This window comes from Bombina bombina, chromosome 3 (assembly GCF_027579735.1).
Source record: "Bombina bombina isolate aBomBom1 chromosome 3, aBomBom1.pri, whole genome shotgun sequence".
Lineage (NCBI taxonomy): Eukaryota > Metazoa > Chordata > Amphibia > Anura > Bombinatoridae > Bombina > Bombina bombina.
The window spans coordinates 311119160-311134282 of NC_069501.1; the positions used below are offsets into that span (position 1 = coordinate 311119160).

Below are 15123 nucleotides of genomic sequence, written 5' to 3' on the forward strand. Positions count from 1 at the left end.
ATGCCAATGATACACTGAAAAATAACTGCTGTGTAGAAGCTGAGTTCAGTCTGATTTAGCATAGATATGAATTATTCACGCCAGTAGGGAGTATTCAGACTCTCACATTTTATCCAAAATTGAACATCATCTATAACTTTGTGTGAGTAAACTTCCAAATAATTTAGCTCTGAGTGTCAATCAATCCTACAACCCACTTTCAATTTATAAACTTCTTCCTTATACCTTTAAAAAAAATCTTGTTTTGCTACTTTAATGGAATAGTTATGGTAGTCATCCTCCTAAAAGAGTTGCTTTTTTCATTGTATTATTTTTCTTTTATGAAACAAATTACTTTTCATCTTCATCTCCCTCACTCATGCTGCTGAGAGAGGCAGAAGCACCTTTTGGAGAAGAAGGTGGAGTAGGCTTGTTAAGATCCCATGGTAAGGTGGGAGAGGGAGAGCGTGACGGGGGGCATTCACGTGTGGGACTGCTAGCTGGGCTCTGTCTTGGAGATAGGGCTTGAAGCATTCGTCCACTGCGTTCCTGGAACATCTGCTTCTGGAAGAAAACAATCCTCATTACTACAACGCCTTCTCAGATATTTCGTTTCCTTAGATGAGGATGATTAATAAGAAATAGATAATACTAAAAGTTAACATTTTTTTTTAAATTAATAGGAAAAGGAGCACATTAATATCTGCCTATCATGAAGATGATGGTAGTGACTTATTATTATTATTATTAGCTATTAGTAATAATAATATGGAGTGCTAGACAGGGACACATACATGCATGAAACAATAAAAGTACATATTTATAGAAACTGATACAAAAGAAGAGGCGGGACTGTGAAAAGTTCTCAAGCTTACTATCAATGGGTTCTATCCCAATCCATTAAAATCTATTCCAATCCATTAGTAATTAGCTGTGTGAAATAGTTAAAGTAGCATCTATATTTTCTACATTTGGATTAGGTAAACACACAATAATGCACAAAAAATGTTTTTCTTGAATATTTTGAACAATTCAGTGATACACAGAAACAATAAGGGCTAGATTACAAGTCAGACGCAAATGATTTTGTGAGGGTTTGCGTTTCATTTTAATATTACAAGTTGAGCGAATCCTTACCGCAATCTCAGAGATGTGGTTAACTGTTTTCCGAAAATAAAAAGTTGCACAAAACATATCTAAAATTCATTACAAAGTACAGTTACACTAATAATAACACTAATAAAAATTATTAAAAAAAAATATTGCGTTAAAAAGTTATAAGGACTTAAAGATATGAGATCTTGGGTGTTAGAAATAAAAAGGCAGGCAAAAGGCTTTAACATTGAGATACATACATGTACATGTCTAAATCTGTATATATATATATATATATATATATATATACCTGTATATATATATATATGTGTGTGTGTACATATGTATTAATGTATTTATATGTGTATATATGTATTTACAGACATATATACACATATAAAACATTAATATATGTATACATATATTCAGACATATATATTAGTGGACTGGAGCCTTTTCCCTTTAAGTAGATGAAAACATGTAAAAGTGTATTTTTGCAAAATTCATATTTAATAAAGGTTTTAACTATGTATGTACTGTAAATATTTCACAGTCCAATGTTCAGTACATAGAAGATATGTTCTATGTATTTAAAAATAGATATTCCTATGTATATATATATATATATATATATATATATATATATATATATATATATATATATATATTTATATATATATGCCAATATATAATCATATCTCTCTCTCTCTCTCTCTCTCTCTCTCTCTCTCTCTCTCTCTCTCTCTATATATATATATATATATATATATATACGTATATATATATATATATATATATATATATATATATATATATATATATATATGTATAAATATATATTTATTTAAAAAAACATCAGATATATGTAGAAAAATGTAATTATGAATAGAACATATTCTATTACGTAAAGAATATTGGAAAATGAAATATTTAGAATTTCATGTCGGGTTAGTGCTATTGCCAATATGTCATGGTGTTTGCGCGAGTGAGTGGGGTTTTTTCAACTTTTTTTCCTCCATTGACTTCTACGGGGACTGCAAAAACACAATCATGTTTTTAAATTTTCGACTTTAAGCGCGATTTGGGTTACCACTGGAGAAAAAAACTGTTTACTTTACTTTACTAATATTAATAGAGTTTGTTCTCCATTACTGGCAATATGTGTAGCAATTAACCCCTTTTGTATAATCTATAATTATTTTTAAAACATGCACATATGTCATTGCATAGGGCCAGATTATAAGTGGAGCGCTATTTAGCGATTTGGCTCGCAAGCAAACACCGCCAGAAGTAAACTTTTATTACAAGTTGAAAGTAAAATGTTTTTTTTTGTGAGCAAATGACGACACACGCTAACTTCATGACTTCGAATATGTAATGCTTGTAGGATATTTCCCTTGAAGGCTTGAATATTGACAAAGAAAAAGTCCGGTTGGAGTCCCAAAAACAAAGTTTAAAGCTTTATTCGGTAATGTTAAAAGTTCATAACAGGAAAATAAGACCGGGTTGACTGGTCTTACGCATTTCATCGTAGTGCCGTATTCATAGACCTACATTGCAGTGAGTCAACCAACTTTAAAAAGGGGCTGCAAAGCAGCCATTGGATAGACAATTAGTGGTATGTTAATTTTCTTAAAGTGTCAACACCCGATTAAAAATCAAAGCCCAGCGAAAGATGACAACCTAGGAAAACATTTTAAATAGTAAAAAAGGCACATGAATAATGTAAAAGAACAACAGTTCCTTAGCAGTGGATTGTAACACGAATTATCATTTAACACCATTAAATATTATTGCATGTAGATCTTAACAATATGTGGTACTCTTCCCCCTAATAGGAATGTGCAGATCTTTTTATATAGTCACTAATTCAACAGCAAATAACAATGCTTGAGTGAGTGTGATGAGTGTGCCCCTTTCCTAAGAGTAATATGAAACTACAAATACAATTCCTGATCTAACATAAAATGAGAAATGGTGCATCTAGATAAACAACTGGATTACATAAAACTGGTAAATTAATAATCATGTGGATACAAAATATTGTAATGGTGTGGAGTGTTTATTTGCTGATAGGGCAAATAGAGAAGTCCAATAGCAATACAGGCTATCTATAAACAAAATAACATATGTGGATTAAAAACTGATAACTCTATTATATTTAGCCCCAAATAAGCATAAAAAAGACCCACAACAATTAAATAGAATCCACTAAAATATATGGCTGGATATTAGATATATCTTTAACTGATATCTTTAGTTGTTTAAACAAAAAAGGGATGGTACTGAAATAATGGAATATTAGGGTGTATAATTATTCCCAAAAATTTATAATATCGTACTTAGAATTAAATCCTTTGATTTAAATCCTTTTTCGCTGGGCTTTGATTTTTAATCGGGTGTTGACACTTTAAGAAAATTAACATACCACTGATTGTCTATCCAATGGTTACTTAGCAGCCCCTTTTTAAAGTTGGTTGACTCACTGCAATGTAGGTCTATGAATACGGCCGAAACGCTTAAGAGCAGTCAACCAGTCTTATTTTCCTGTTATGAACTTTTAACATTACCGAATAAAGCTTTGCTTATTAAACTTTGTTTTTGGAACTCCAACCGGACTTTTTCTTTGTCAATATTCAAGCCTTCAGGGGATTATGAGGAATCCTTTACATCTTGGAGAGTCTCTTGGTCAAATTGCTTCATTTACAGCTCCAAGAAACATACCAGTTTTTACCCTGTTACTTCCCTTTGTTGCATCGGCACAAGGACAGGATTGAAACCACACCCCCTACTGTGACCGGACAGCCGAATTCACTCCAGGATTGGCTCCATACCCTACAGACGTCAGGAGAAGCTTCTGTGGATTGGCTAAGGTAGCTTGAGGTGTGGGTATACACGCAACACTACCATAGCCTTTTGGATCACTCAGAGAGGATGGAGGGATTTAGGAGCGGCTCGAGTACGCTAACAACAGCGGGTTTTGAAAACTCGAAAGTGAAATATTATGGCACCGGTCTGAAGATCTAGGGTGAGTCTTGTACGCTATCCCAGTTGCCGATATCTGCATATATAAGGGTTATTCAAATATGTATTCTTCAAATGATATATGTTAAGAGACATTTCAGCTGCCAGGAAATACCACTGTTCTTTTTATGATTGCTTGAGGTTATTTCCCTATAAGACCAAACTTGGCCAGTAGTCTTCTTATCCCGGCATCAAGCGGAAGGATAAGGAAATATCCCAGAACAAAGTGAGTGTAGAAAATGATGTAAGCAGTACTCACGGTAGACAGGGTAGTCTCTCATGGCAATAAGATTAAGGCACAGAATGGTCAGAGACAGGCAGAGTTCGGCAACAGAAAGGCAATCCAACAATGGTTGAAGTAGGCCATGTGGTAGGGAACAGGGAGTCTTATTAACAGCACAAGTCTGACAAGCTTTGACATAATCCTGAGAGTCCGACTTCATGGTAGGCCGCCACACATGTTGGGAAAGCAGTTTAAAGGTTCTTGTCAAAACAGTATGACCTGACAGCTTGCTGTCATGAGCCCAGGTTAATACAGGAGAGCTAAGGTTTGGAGGAACATAAAGGATCTCAGGAGTCACAGGGGTTTCAGTAAGTTTTCTTGACTGGGCTTGTTGCAGTCTTTGAAGAAGAGAGGTGTTGAGCTGTGCAACCACACAGGAGGGGGGGTATGATGTGTTCGATAGGAGCTTCAAAAGAGTCACTAGACTGAGGAAACTAATGGGAAAGGGCATCATCCTTTTTATTCTTGGTCCCAGAAAGGTAAGAGACTATAAAGTTAAAACGAGAAAAGAATAGGGCCCACCTGGTCTGTCGAGGATTAAGTCAATGAGCAGTCTCTAGGTACATCAGATTCTTGTGATCAGTGAGAATCTGAATGGGGTTGGGGGTACCCTCTAGCCAATGATGCAATTGAGTCAGGGCCATCTTAATGGCTAAGAGTTCACTATTGCCCACATCGTAATTCCCTTCTGCAGGAGTGAAGCATTTGGAGAAAAAGGCTACCGGGTGCAACTTGGAGGTTAAAGGGTCCCTTTGGGTTAAGATGGCACCGCCTTCTATCTCAGAGGCATGAACCTGTAAAGTGAACTGCAGGTCAGGATTAGGATGGCGGAGTACAGGAGCAGAACAAAATACTTTTTTCAAATGAGAGAAATCATCCACAGCCACAGGAGGCCAATTCTTGCAGTCTCTGTTTCGTTTAGTCAGCTCAGTGAGTGGAATAACAATTTTGGAGACTTTTTTATGAACTTACGATAATAATTGGAGAACCCCAGGAATCTCTGTAGTTCTTTTAATGAGGTGGGTTGAGGCCATTCCAGAACTGCGGTTAGCTTTGTAGGATCCATGTAAAAAACCTTCCTTCAAGATGACATAGCCAAGGAACTGGATCTGAACTTGATCAAACTCACATTTCTCCAGTTTGGCTACCAGAGAATTATTTCTGAGGCAAAGAAGTACCTGCTTTACATGCTCATGATGCTCCTCAAGGGTGGAGGAGAATATGAGGATGTCATCCAAATAGACGATGACAGTGCGATTAAGGAGGTCACAGAAGACATCATTGACAAATGCTTGGAAGATAGCTGGGGCATTACACAGCCCAAAAGACATTACGAGGTATTTGTAATGCCATGATCTCGTGTTGAAGGCAGTCTTCCATTCATGTCCTGGGAAGATAGGAATGAGATTGTACGCCCCACGTAGGTCCAAATTTGTAAAGTAGCGAGCATTTTGGAGTGTATATATGTGTGTGTGTATATGTATATATATATATATATATATATGTATTGCAAAGAAATAAGAAAAAATTAGTGACTCTTAAGCCAGCACTTAGGTATCAAAAGGAAATAGATACACAAGGGAAACCAGGTGTGCTAATAAAGTCAAACAACAATATTGCTCAAAAAAATAAATACAAAAAAATTATATTACAACAAGTGGCAACTGTATAAAATAGTACTGATTCCCAAAGCATTATAGGATACTAGTATAAACAGAGTCCTATATAAAATACCCTTAGAGGCCTCTAAAATCGGGTCACTATGTCCATTCAATTCATGAGTTAGGTGTGAGACAATTATATCCCATACTGTGGCTTTAAAAAAAGGGGCCTCTTTATCAGCAAACCAGCAGAAACAGTTCACATTGATAAATGAATACAGATTTTGGAACTTGAACTTGTAGTAACAATATATCTGAGTTGTTTTTCGCCGCTTTTGTAAGCAACAAGTGTAATTGATTAGTAACAGGTTAGTACTCCTAAGAAATTGCTTAGGGCTAATTCCGGTCAGTGATTCATGGTCCAAATGAACCTCCCTTTTATGAATGTTCATTTAAAGCTGTAACCCTTGTCATTTTTGCAGTACTTTTTCCATTAAAATTCCATATATTTGCCAAGTCAGTGTTCCGTCTTTCAAAAGGCACTTAGTGGTTACCCACGCCTTACCGCTCTTTGCTGTTCATTCTGTGGCTGGCTTTTCCAGGGTTTGACTTTGCTAGGGCTCAGACCTTGGACGGAGTTGGTCAGCTGTTACCCCTCCGATAGATTCACAGCTACGCGCGTTTCACCCTTAGGTTAGCAGGCTTCTTCGGGCTGAGTTGTAATTCATTGCAGACGTCATCCGGTTTAAGTCTGCCTGAAAACTCCTCCTCTTTTGTTACTTTATTCCTGGGTTGAATTTGTGCTCATATAATTGATTACTATGTTGCCACAAATATTTACAATATTTACATCCTGTCTATATCTACTACTTGGCAGAGTCATAATTGCAATAAACACCACAAAATTAACTCAATTTTTTTTTTTAAATATATATATATATATATATATATATATATATGCACACATTCGTGAATTTTGCATTATATCTGTATCCATTATTCAGCGGTATTATGAATGCCAATAGTACCCTAAAGATTAGCTCAGACTATATATCTATATATCTATATATATATATATATGCACACATTCGTGAATTTTGCATTATACTGTATCTGTATCCATTATTCAGCGGTATTATGAATGCCAATAGTACCCTAAAGATTAGCTCAGACTATATATCTATATATCTATAAATATATATATATATATATATATATATATATATATATATATATGCACACATTCATGAATTTTGCATTATATCTGTATCCATTATTCAGCGGTATTATGAATGCCAATAGTACCATAAAGATTAGCTCAGACTATATATCTCTGATATCAGCATATATAAAAAAAATTCATGTACATGTTCCTCAGAAAAATGGATGAAATTAATGATAGAGGAAAATAAACTAAGATTAACTCAGACTCAGAATGAATTAAAAGTAACAAAAGACAATATAGAAAAACGGAAGGACAATGAGGAATATGAAAGGCAATTGTGTGAAAATGGAATTAAGGAAAGTAAAAGATTCAATTAAATTTAGAAAAAAAGTAAGTTCCAGAGAGATTGGACAGATTATAATGAAAATAAAATTTATGATTATACCGTTGGGTTTACAAGTTGCTCAGAAGCAGAAAATTCAAGTGGTGATGAACAACAGAAAACAAATCAAACATATAGGGACAAACAAAAAGGTTTTTTAGACCCCAAATCAACTAAAAAAGGAGAAGGGGGGGGGCACAGGAAACCAGAGAGGGAGAAGACGTTATCAAACCAGATACCAACAAAAAGAGAAGAACAAATAAATGTAGTAAACGTATCATCTAAAAAACTAAACACAAACCACATTGAAATTTTAAGTAAAGGCTTAATCTTATCCCTAACAGCCAAATGTGATAAAATCACCTAAGTAAAAGATTTAAATTTGTTTGCTAGAAAAATTATTTTAAATAAAAACAGCATATATATAGCAACAAAATTCAAGCTTGGAATATGCATGAAATACAATCATTACGAGATCTAGAATCCCTTGAGAAAGACAATATATCAAATAAGAATTCACAAAATATTACAGATGATGAATATGTAAAAATAGGTTTTAGCAATTTGAAACCAAAATCACAATATATGCCTGCACTGTCTACATCACCCATGGTACATAACTTTGTCAAAATGGTTGAGAAAGATATCAACCTTTTGGATATACATAGTGGATTTGTAGATAATCTAAGTCAGGAACAAAGACAAGCAGTAAAAGATTTAATAGATGATCCAACTATAACGATCAAGGCATCAGACAAAGGGGGGGGGGTGTGGTGATTCTCAATACCACAGAATATGTAGAGGAGTGTACAAGACAACTGAAGGACACAAATCAGTATAAACCACTCAAATCTGACCCCACAGAAAAATATAATGATCTACTGCTTACAATACTTTCAATACAAGGCTTTAGAGGAAAACATAATAAATAAAAAGGAGTTTGAATACCTTAAAGTTAAATTTCCGATCACACCGACATTTTATACAATTCACAAACTACACAAAGATAAACTTCCACCACCTGGCAGACCAATAGTCTCCGGACTAGGTTCATTAACTGAGAAGATTTCACAATATGTAGACTTCTGCCTAAGACCATTCCTACTTAACCTACCATCATATACAAAAGACACTATGAGGCCTATTTATCAAATGTCTGTCGAACATGATCCAACAGTGTGGATCAGGTCTGACAGACATTGCTGAATGCGGAGAGCAATACGCTCTCCTTATTCAGCATTGCACCAGCAGCTCTTGTGAGCTGCTGGTGCAACGCTGCCCCCTGCAGACTCGCGTCCAATCAGCTGCCAGCAGGGGGGTGTCAATCAACCCGATCGTATTCGATTGGGTTGAATTACGGCAATGTCTATCCGCCTCATCAGAGCAGGCGGACAGGGTTATGGAGCAGTGGTCTTTAGACCGCTGCTTTATAACTGGTGTTTTTGGCGAGCCTGCAGGCTCGCCAGAAACACAGGGTGTCAAGCTCCATTCGGAGCTTGATAGATAGGCCCCTATAGATGTACTCAAAAAACTAGATGATATTTCTGTCAATAAAGATACACTGTTGGTTGCTATTGACGTGGAGTCGCTATACTCCTAAATATCACACAAATTGGGTATTGAGGCATGTAAATATGTTCTGAAACAGAGAGGTAGCATATATGATAAACATACTCATTTTGTGCTGGAATTATTAACGTTCATTCTAGAACATAATTATTTCATATTTAATGGAAAATTTTATGAGCAGATATTGGGAACTGCAATGGGGACATGTTGTACCCCAACATATGCTTTTCTGTATTTGGGAAAAAGGGAACAGGATTGTGTTTTGGATTGTGAATTTAATAGAGAAAATTGAATTAGTCTATGGTTAAGATTCATAGACAATATTTTCCTAGTCTGGGAAGATTCAGAAGAAAAAATATTAAAATTTATGGATAACCTCAATATCAATAAGTGGGATCTAAAATTCACATTTTCCCAAAGTACAGACAGCATAACCTTTCTGGATCTGAATATCAAAAGAAATAAAATAGAAACATCCACACGTAGAAAGCCAACAGCAGGTAACGCCTTGCTTGCATATAGCAGTCATCATCCTCAATCTTTAATAAAGAACATATCTTATGGCAAATATTTACGTTTAAAAAGAAATTGTTCAGATGATAATACATTTAAAATGGAATCTAGGGAACTAAGGGAGAGATTCAAAGAAAGAGGATACCCTAACAATGTTCTCAAAAAAGCATATACATAGATCCAAAAGTAAAGCTAGAGATGATAAAATATCAGACACAAATATTGTTAGATTGATAACTACTTATCATAATAAAAGGAAAGAGACTAGGCAAATTTTAGAGAAACACTGGCATATTCTCCAGGCAGAACCATCCTTAGCAGAAATAGTAGGAACAACACCCTCCTTAACACCAAGAAAAGCCCCTAACTTAAAAGACAATTTAGTAACAAGTCATTTTAATTCCAAGTCTAAAACAACTTGGCTAGATACATAGAGAGAAAGGAGTGGCAACTATAAATGCAGTCATTGTTCAGTTTGCCAAAAACCTGGAAACTGATAATAGTTTTATTAATAAATATGGAATCAAGCACAAAATAAAAGGCCACATATCTTGTGGCAGTGAAGCCATAGTGTATATGCTATTTTGCAATTGCCCAATGTACTATATAGGGAAAACCTATAGGGAGCTCATGGAGCGTATAAAAGAACATAAAAGAGATATCAAAAATGTAAATATTAAGCATAGTGCAATAGCAAGACACTTTTTGGAGTTCCATAATAGCAATAAGAAACAACTGCGTTTTAGAGGCCTGGAAGCCATAAATATGCAGGGCAGAGGAGGAAATCTGGATCAAAAATTGCTTCAAGCAGAATGCAAATGGATCTTCAATTTAAAATCTTTAAAACCTCTAGGTCTAAATGAGGAGATAAACTTTGCCCCATTCTTGTAAAATTATTAAATTATAGACTAAAGAATTGGAACCCTGATGTACGTCTAGGCTAATAATGGCTATATAATCTAATAGTTTTATTAGTCTCTTATTCATATGGATAATTTTAGAATTTCCAGTTCTTGTAAGGAGCACATACACTTATAGAATTCATACAATGAACATCATCAACATTGCATCCCATAAGTATTGTCTTTTGAGGAACATGCACATTAATTTTTTTTATATATATGCTGATATCAGAGATATATAGTCTGAGCTAATCTTTAGATATAATGCAAAATTCACACATGTGTATATATATATATATATATATATATATAGAGAGAGAGAGAGAGAGAAAGAGAGAGAGAGAGAGAGAGAGAGTTACTTTTGTGGTGTTAATTGCAATTGTGACTCTGCCAAGTAGTGGATATAGACAGGATGTAAATATTGTAAATATTTGTGGCAACATAGTAATCAATTGTATGAGCACAAATTCAACCCGGGAATAAAGTAACAAAAGAGGAGGAGTTTTCAGACAGACTTAAACCGGATGACGTCTTCAATGAATTACAACTCAGCCGGAAGAAGCCCGCTTACCTAAGAGTGAAACGCGGGTAGCTGTGAATCTATTGGAGGGGTAACAGCTGACAGTCTCCGTCCAAGGTCTGAGTCCTAGCAAAGTCAAACTCTGGAAAAGCCAGCCACAGAATGAACAGCAAAGAACAGTAAGGCGTGGGTAACCACTGAGTGCCTTTTGAAAGACGGAACTCTGACTTGTTAAATATATTGAATTTTAATGAAAAAGTACTGTAAAAATGACAAGTGTTACAGCTTTGAATGAACATTCATAAAAGGGAGGTTCAGTTGGACCATAAATAACTGACCGGACTTAGCCCTAAGCAATTTCTTAGGAGAGTTACCCTGTTACTAATCAGCTACACATGTTGCTTACAAAAGCGGCAAGAAACAAGTCATATATATTGTCACTACAAGTTCAAGTTCCAAAATCTGCTCTGTATTAATTTATCAACGTGAACTGTTTCTGTGAACTGGTTTGCTGATAAAGAGGCCTCTTTTTTCAAAGCCAAAGTATGGGATATAATTTTCTCACACCTAACTAGTGAATTGAATGGACATAGTGACCCGATTATTAGAGACCTCCAGTGACGTGCAGTGAGGTAAGAGGCAGGTGAGGCACTGGCTAGGATATGCCTTCATTCTTTAGATATCCTTTGTTGAAGAAATAGCAATGTGCATGGGTGAGCCAATCACATGAGGTATCTATTGTGCAGCCACCTATCAGCAGCTACTGAGCATATTTAGATATGATTTTCAACAAAGGATATCAAGAGAATGAAGGAAATTAGATATTAGATGTAAATTGGACAGAAGGGGTGGGAGAGACAGGGAGAGAGAGATAGACAGAGAGACAGAGGGGGAGAGAGAGAGACAAAGAGACAGAGGAGAGAGAGAGAGACAAAGAGAGACAGAGGGTAGAGAGACAGACAAAGAGACCATGGGGGTGAATGAGACACATAAGGATAGAGACAGAGGGGGTGGGAGAGACAGGGAGAGAGAGATGGATAGAGAGAGAGAGAGAGAGAGACAGAAAAAGAGAGAGAGAAGAGAGAGAGACACAGAGGGGGAGAGAGAAACAGAGACACAGAGGAGAGAGAGACAGAGGGGGAGGGAGAAAGGGAGAGACAGAGGGGGAGGGAGAAAGGGAGAGACAGAGGGGGAGGGAGAAAGGGAGAGACAGAGGGGGAGGTAGAAAGGGAGAGACAGAGGGGGAGGGAGAGAGAGACAGAGGAGAGAGACAGAGGGGAGAGAGAGAGACAGAGGGGAGAGAGAGAGAGACAGAGGGAGAGAGAGACAGAGGAGAGAGAGAGACAGAGGGGAGAGAGAGACATGGGGGAGAGAGAGAGACATGGGGGAGAGAGAGAGACATGGGGGAGAAAGAGAGACAGAGGGGGGAGAGAGAGAGAGAGAGAGACAGAGGGTAGAGAGAGGGGGAGAGAGAGAGAGACAGAGGGGGAGAGAGAGAGAGACAGAGGGGAGAGAGAGAGAGACACAGAGGGGAGAGAGAGAGAGAGAGAGACACAGAGGGGAGAGAGACACAGAGGGGAAAGAGAGACACAGAGGGGAGAGAGAGAGAGGGGGAGAGAGAGAGAGAGAGAGAGAGAGAGAGAGAGAGAGAGAGGGGGAGAGAGAGAGAGAGAGAGAGAGAGAGAGAGAGGGGAGAGAGAGAGAGACAGAGGGGAGAAAGAGAGAGACAGAGGGGAGAGAGAGAGACAGAGGGGAGAGAGAGAGAGACAGAGGGGGGAGAGAGAGAGACAGAGGGGGGAGAGAGAGAGGCAGAGGGGAGATAGAGAGAGAGAGGGGAGAGAGAGAGAGAGAGGGGAGAGAGAGGGGAGAGAGAGAGACAGAGGGGGAGAGAGAGAGAGAGAGAGGGGAGAGAGAGAGAGAGAGGGGAGAGAGAGGGGAGAGAGAGAGACAGAGGGGGAGAGAGAGAGACAGAGGGGAGAGAGAGAGAGAGAGAGAGAGAGAGAGAGAGGGGAGAGAGAGAGAGAGAGAGAGAGACAGAGGGTGGAGAGAGAGAGACAGAGGGGAGAGAGAAAAAAAAAAGTTGAAAAAAAGGTGTTTCTTACCGGTGTATGTTTTCTGCCTCTCCTCCTTGTGTAAAGCAAGTATAGTTTTTATCAGCTTTTCTCAGTTCAGCTGCAGAGAGAGACACACATTGCAGCTGAACTGAGAAAAGCTGATAAAAACGATACTTGCTTTACACAAGGAGGAGAGGCAGAAAACATACACCGGTAAGAAACACCTTGATCCCATCAGACACAGAAGTGTCAGAAGACCCGGTAAGCCCATCCTTAAACATATACCGAACTATCATAATTACAGCCAAGTCTACAAGTTATAATAATATCAAGAGACATTGCTATTACAAGTTAATTACATTATTACAACTTATTGGATTATGAAGATAGACACTGTTACTTTTTGATCAAAATAGCAACACCAAGAAACAAGCCACAAAGACTGCGGTAACAAATTATTAAGGTGGAATAGGATAAATTGAACGTTTGAAAAAGGTGGAATTACCTAGAGCGCTCATTATACAAATTGTTTTATTACATATTGCATATTTTAAATTTAGGGAGACGTCCCATGATATATATTTTTGTCACTATTAATTTTATTAATGTTTTAAATAAATGTACTTTTGTTAAATTATATAAAAGTCTCCAGAATATCTTATTTAGCTTACAGCGCTCCTAAACTCTATATTGTTTTGTCATACTTTATTAGCACACCTGGTTTCCCTTGTGGTCAATCAACTGTGTATATCTATTTGCATTTGTTACCTAAGTGCTGGCTTAAGAGTCAATCATTTTTTCTTATTTCTTTGCAATACTATTCTAATAACTCTCTGTGCACAGGTAGACGGTTGTAATTAGGTTGTCCTATACCGTCAACCTTAAGGTGATTTAGTTATTTTAGAGTAGTGCTGGTATACATCTTTAATATATATATATATATAAATTAGAGTCAATGGGAAAGGCACTCCATATATAATGTAGCAACTTCCAGGGTGCACTTCAAAAATCATCAAATATGCGTATAGAAAAAAGGCACTCACTGGTTCAAAGTAAAATATAACATTTAATAGTTTAAGTTAAGAATGCATGACGTTTCGGAGGCATTACACCCCCTTTCTCAAATGCATGATACAAACAGTTTGAATATACAAAAAGCAGTATAACACATACAATACCCCATCACCTTAAATACCCTAGTGGCTTCTGATGGCGCCAAGCCGCAACCGCGGCTTGCATGGTGCAGAACCGGAAGTCATGTGACCGGAAATTACGTCATCTGCGTGAACTACGTGGTGACGCCGGTTACCATGGTGACAACTGTTTGTTGTCTTACGATATACACAGACAATGAAGAAGTGTCAATCAAATAGAATACAAGTACTCAACTTGAACACCGTAAAAAATCCTCTTGTCAATGCCATAAAGTGCCATGGAATACTGCAGTTAGCCACAAATCAGAATGCCAATGTATTAAAAACAACAAAGGTAATCGATCATAGGTGACCGAATGTAATATAAAAAAACATGATAATGGTGGACATACGGTAACTTTTTAATTATACACTAAGTTTGTTTAACTTAGTGTATAATTAAAAAGTTACCGTATGTCCACCATTATCATGTTTTTTTATATTACATTCGGTCACCTATGATCGATTACCTTTGTTGTTTTTAATCTAGAAACAGACGTCAGAACCAGACATCCGATAATAAAAATACACATAATGATCAACCAAAAATTAAGTCTAATCAGAAGAGAGTAACTTATTCCGATAGTGAGTTCGAGTCAGGAGAAGATAATGAGCCTTCAGGTGGTGAGGAACCCCATAGGGGCATCCTTAAACCTGCAACCTCATTTTTGCACACACAAGCCAATGTACAAGACATATCCCAGGGACAAGTGGTCAGACCCAAAGATTCTAACCCAGGTTCTATTTCTACAAATTCTAAATATACACAGATACAAGGTACAAATGCCTCTCATGAGGACCAGGTAAATTTGGCTCAGGTTTTTTGTCTTTCAACCCAGAAAA

General features: G+C 37.0%; 1 protein-coding gene across 1 annotated transcript in view; it reads right to left on the reverse strand.

Annotated features, from left to right (window-relative positions):
* Positions 1-330: 330 nt before the first annotated feature.
* Positions 331-15123, reverse strand: part of PCYT1B (phosphate cytidylyltransferase 1B, choline) — a 408274-nt gene continuing 393481 nt past the window's right edge. Inside the window, exon 8 of the mRNA XM_053704615.1 lies at positions 331-543. Coding sequence (XP_053560590.1) covers positions 331-543 — 213 coding nt within the window. The remainder of the gene's footprint in view (positions 544-15123) is intronic.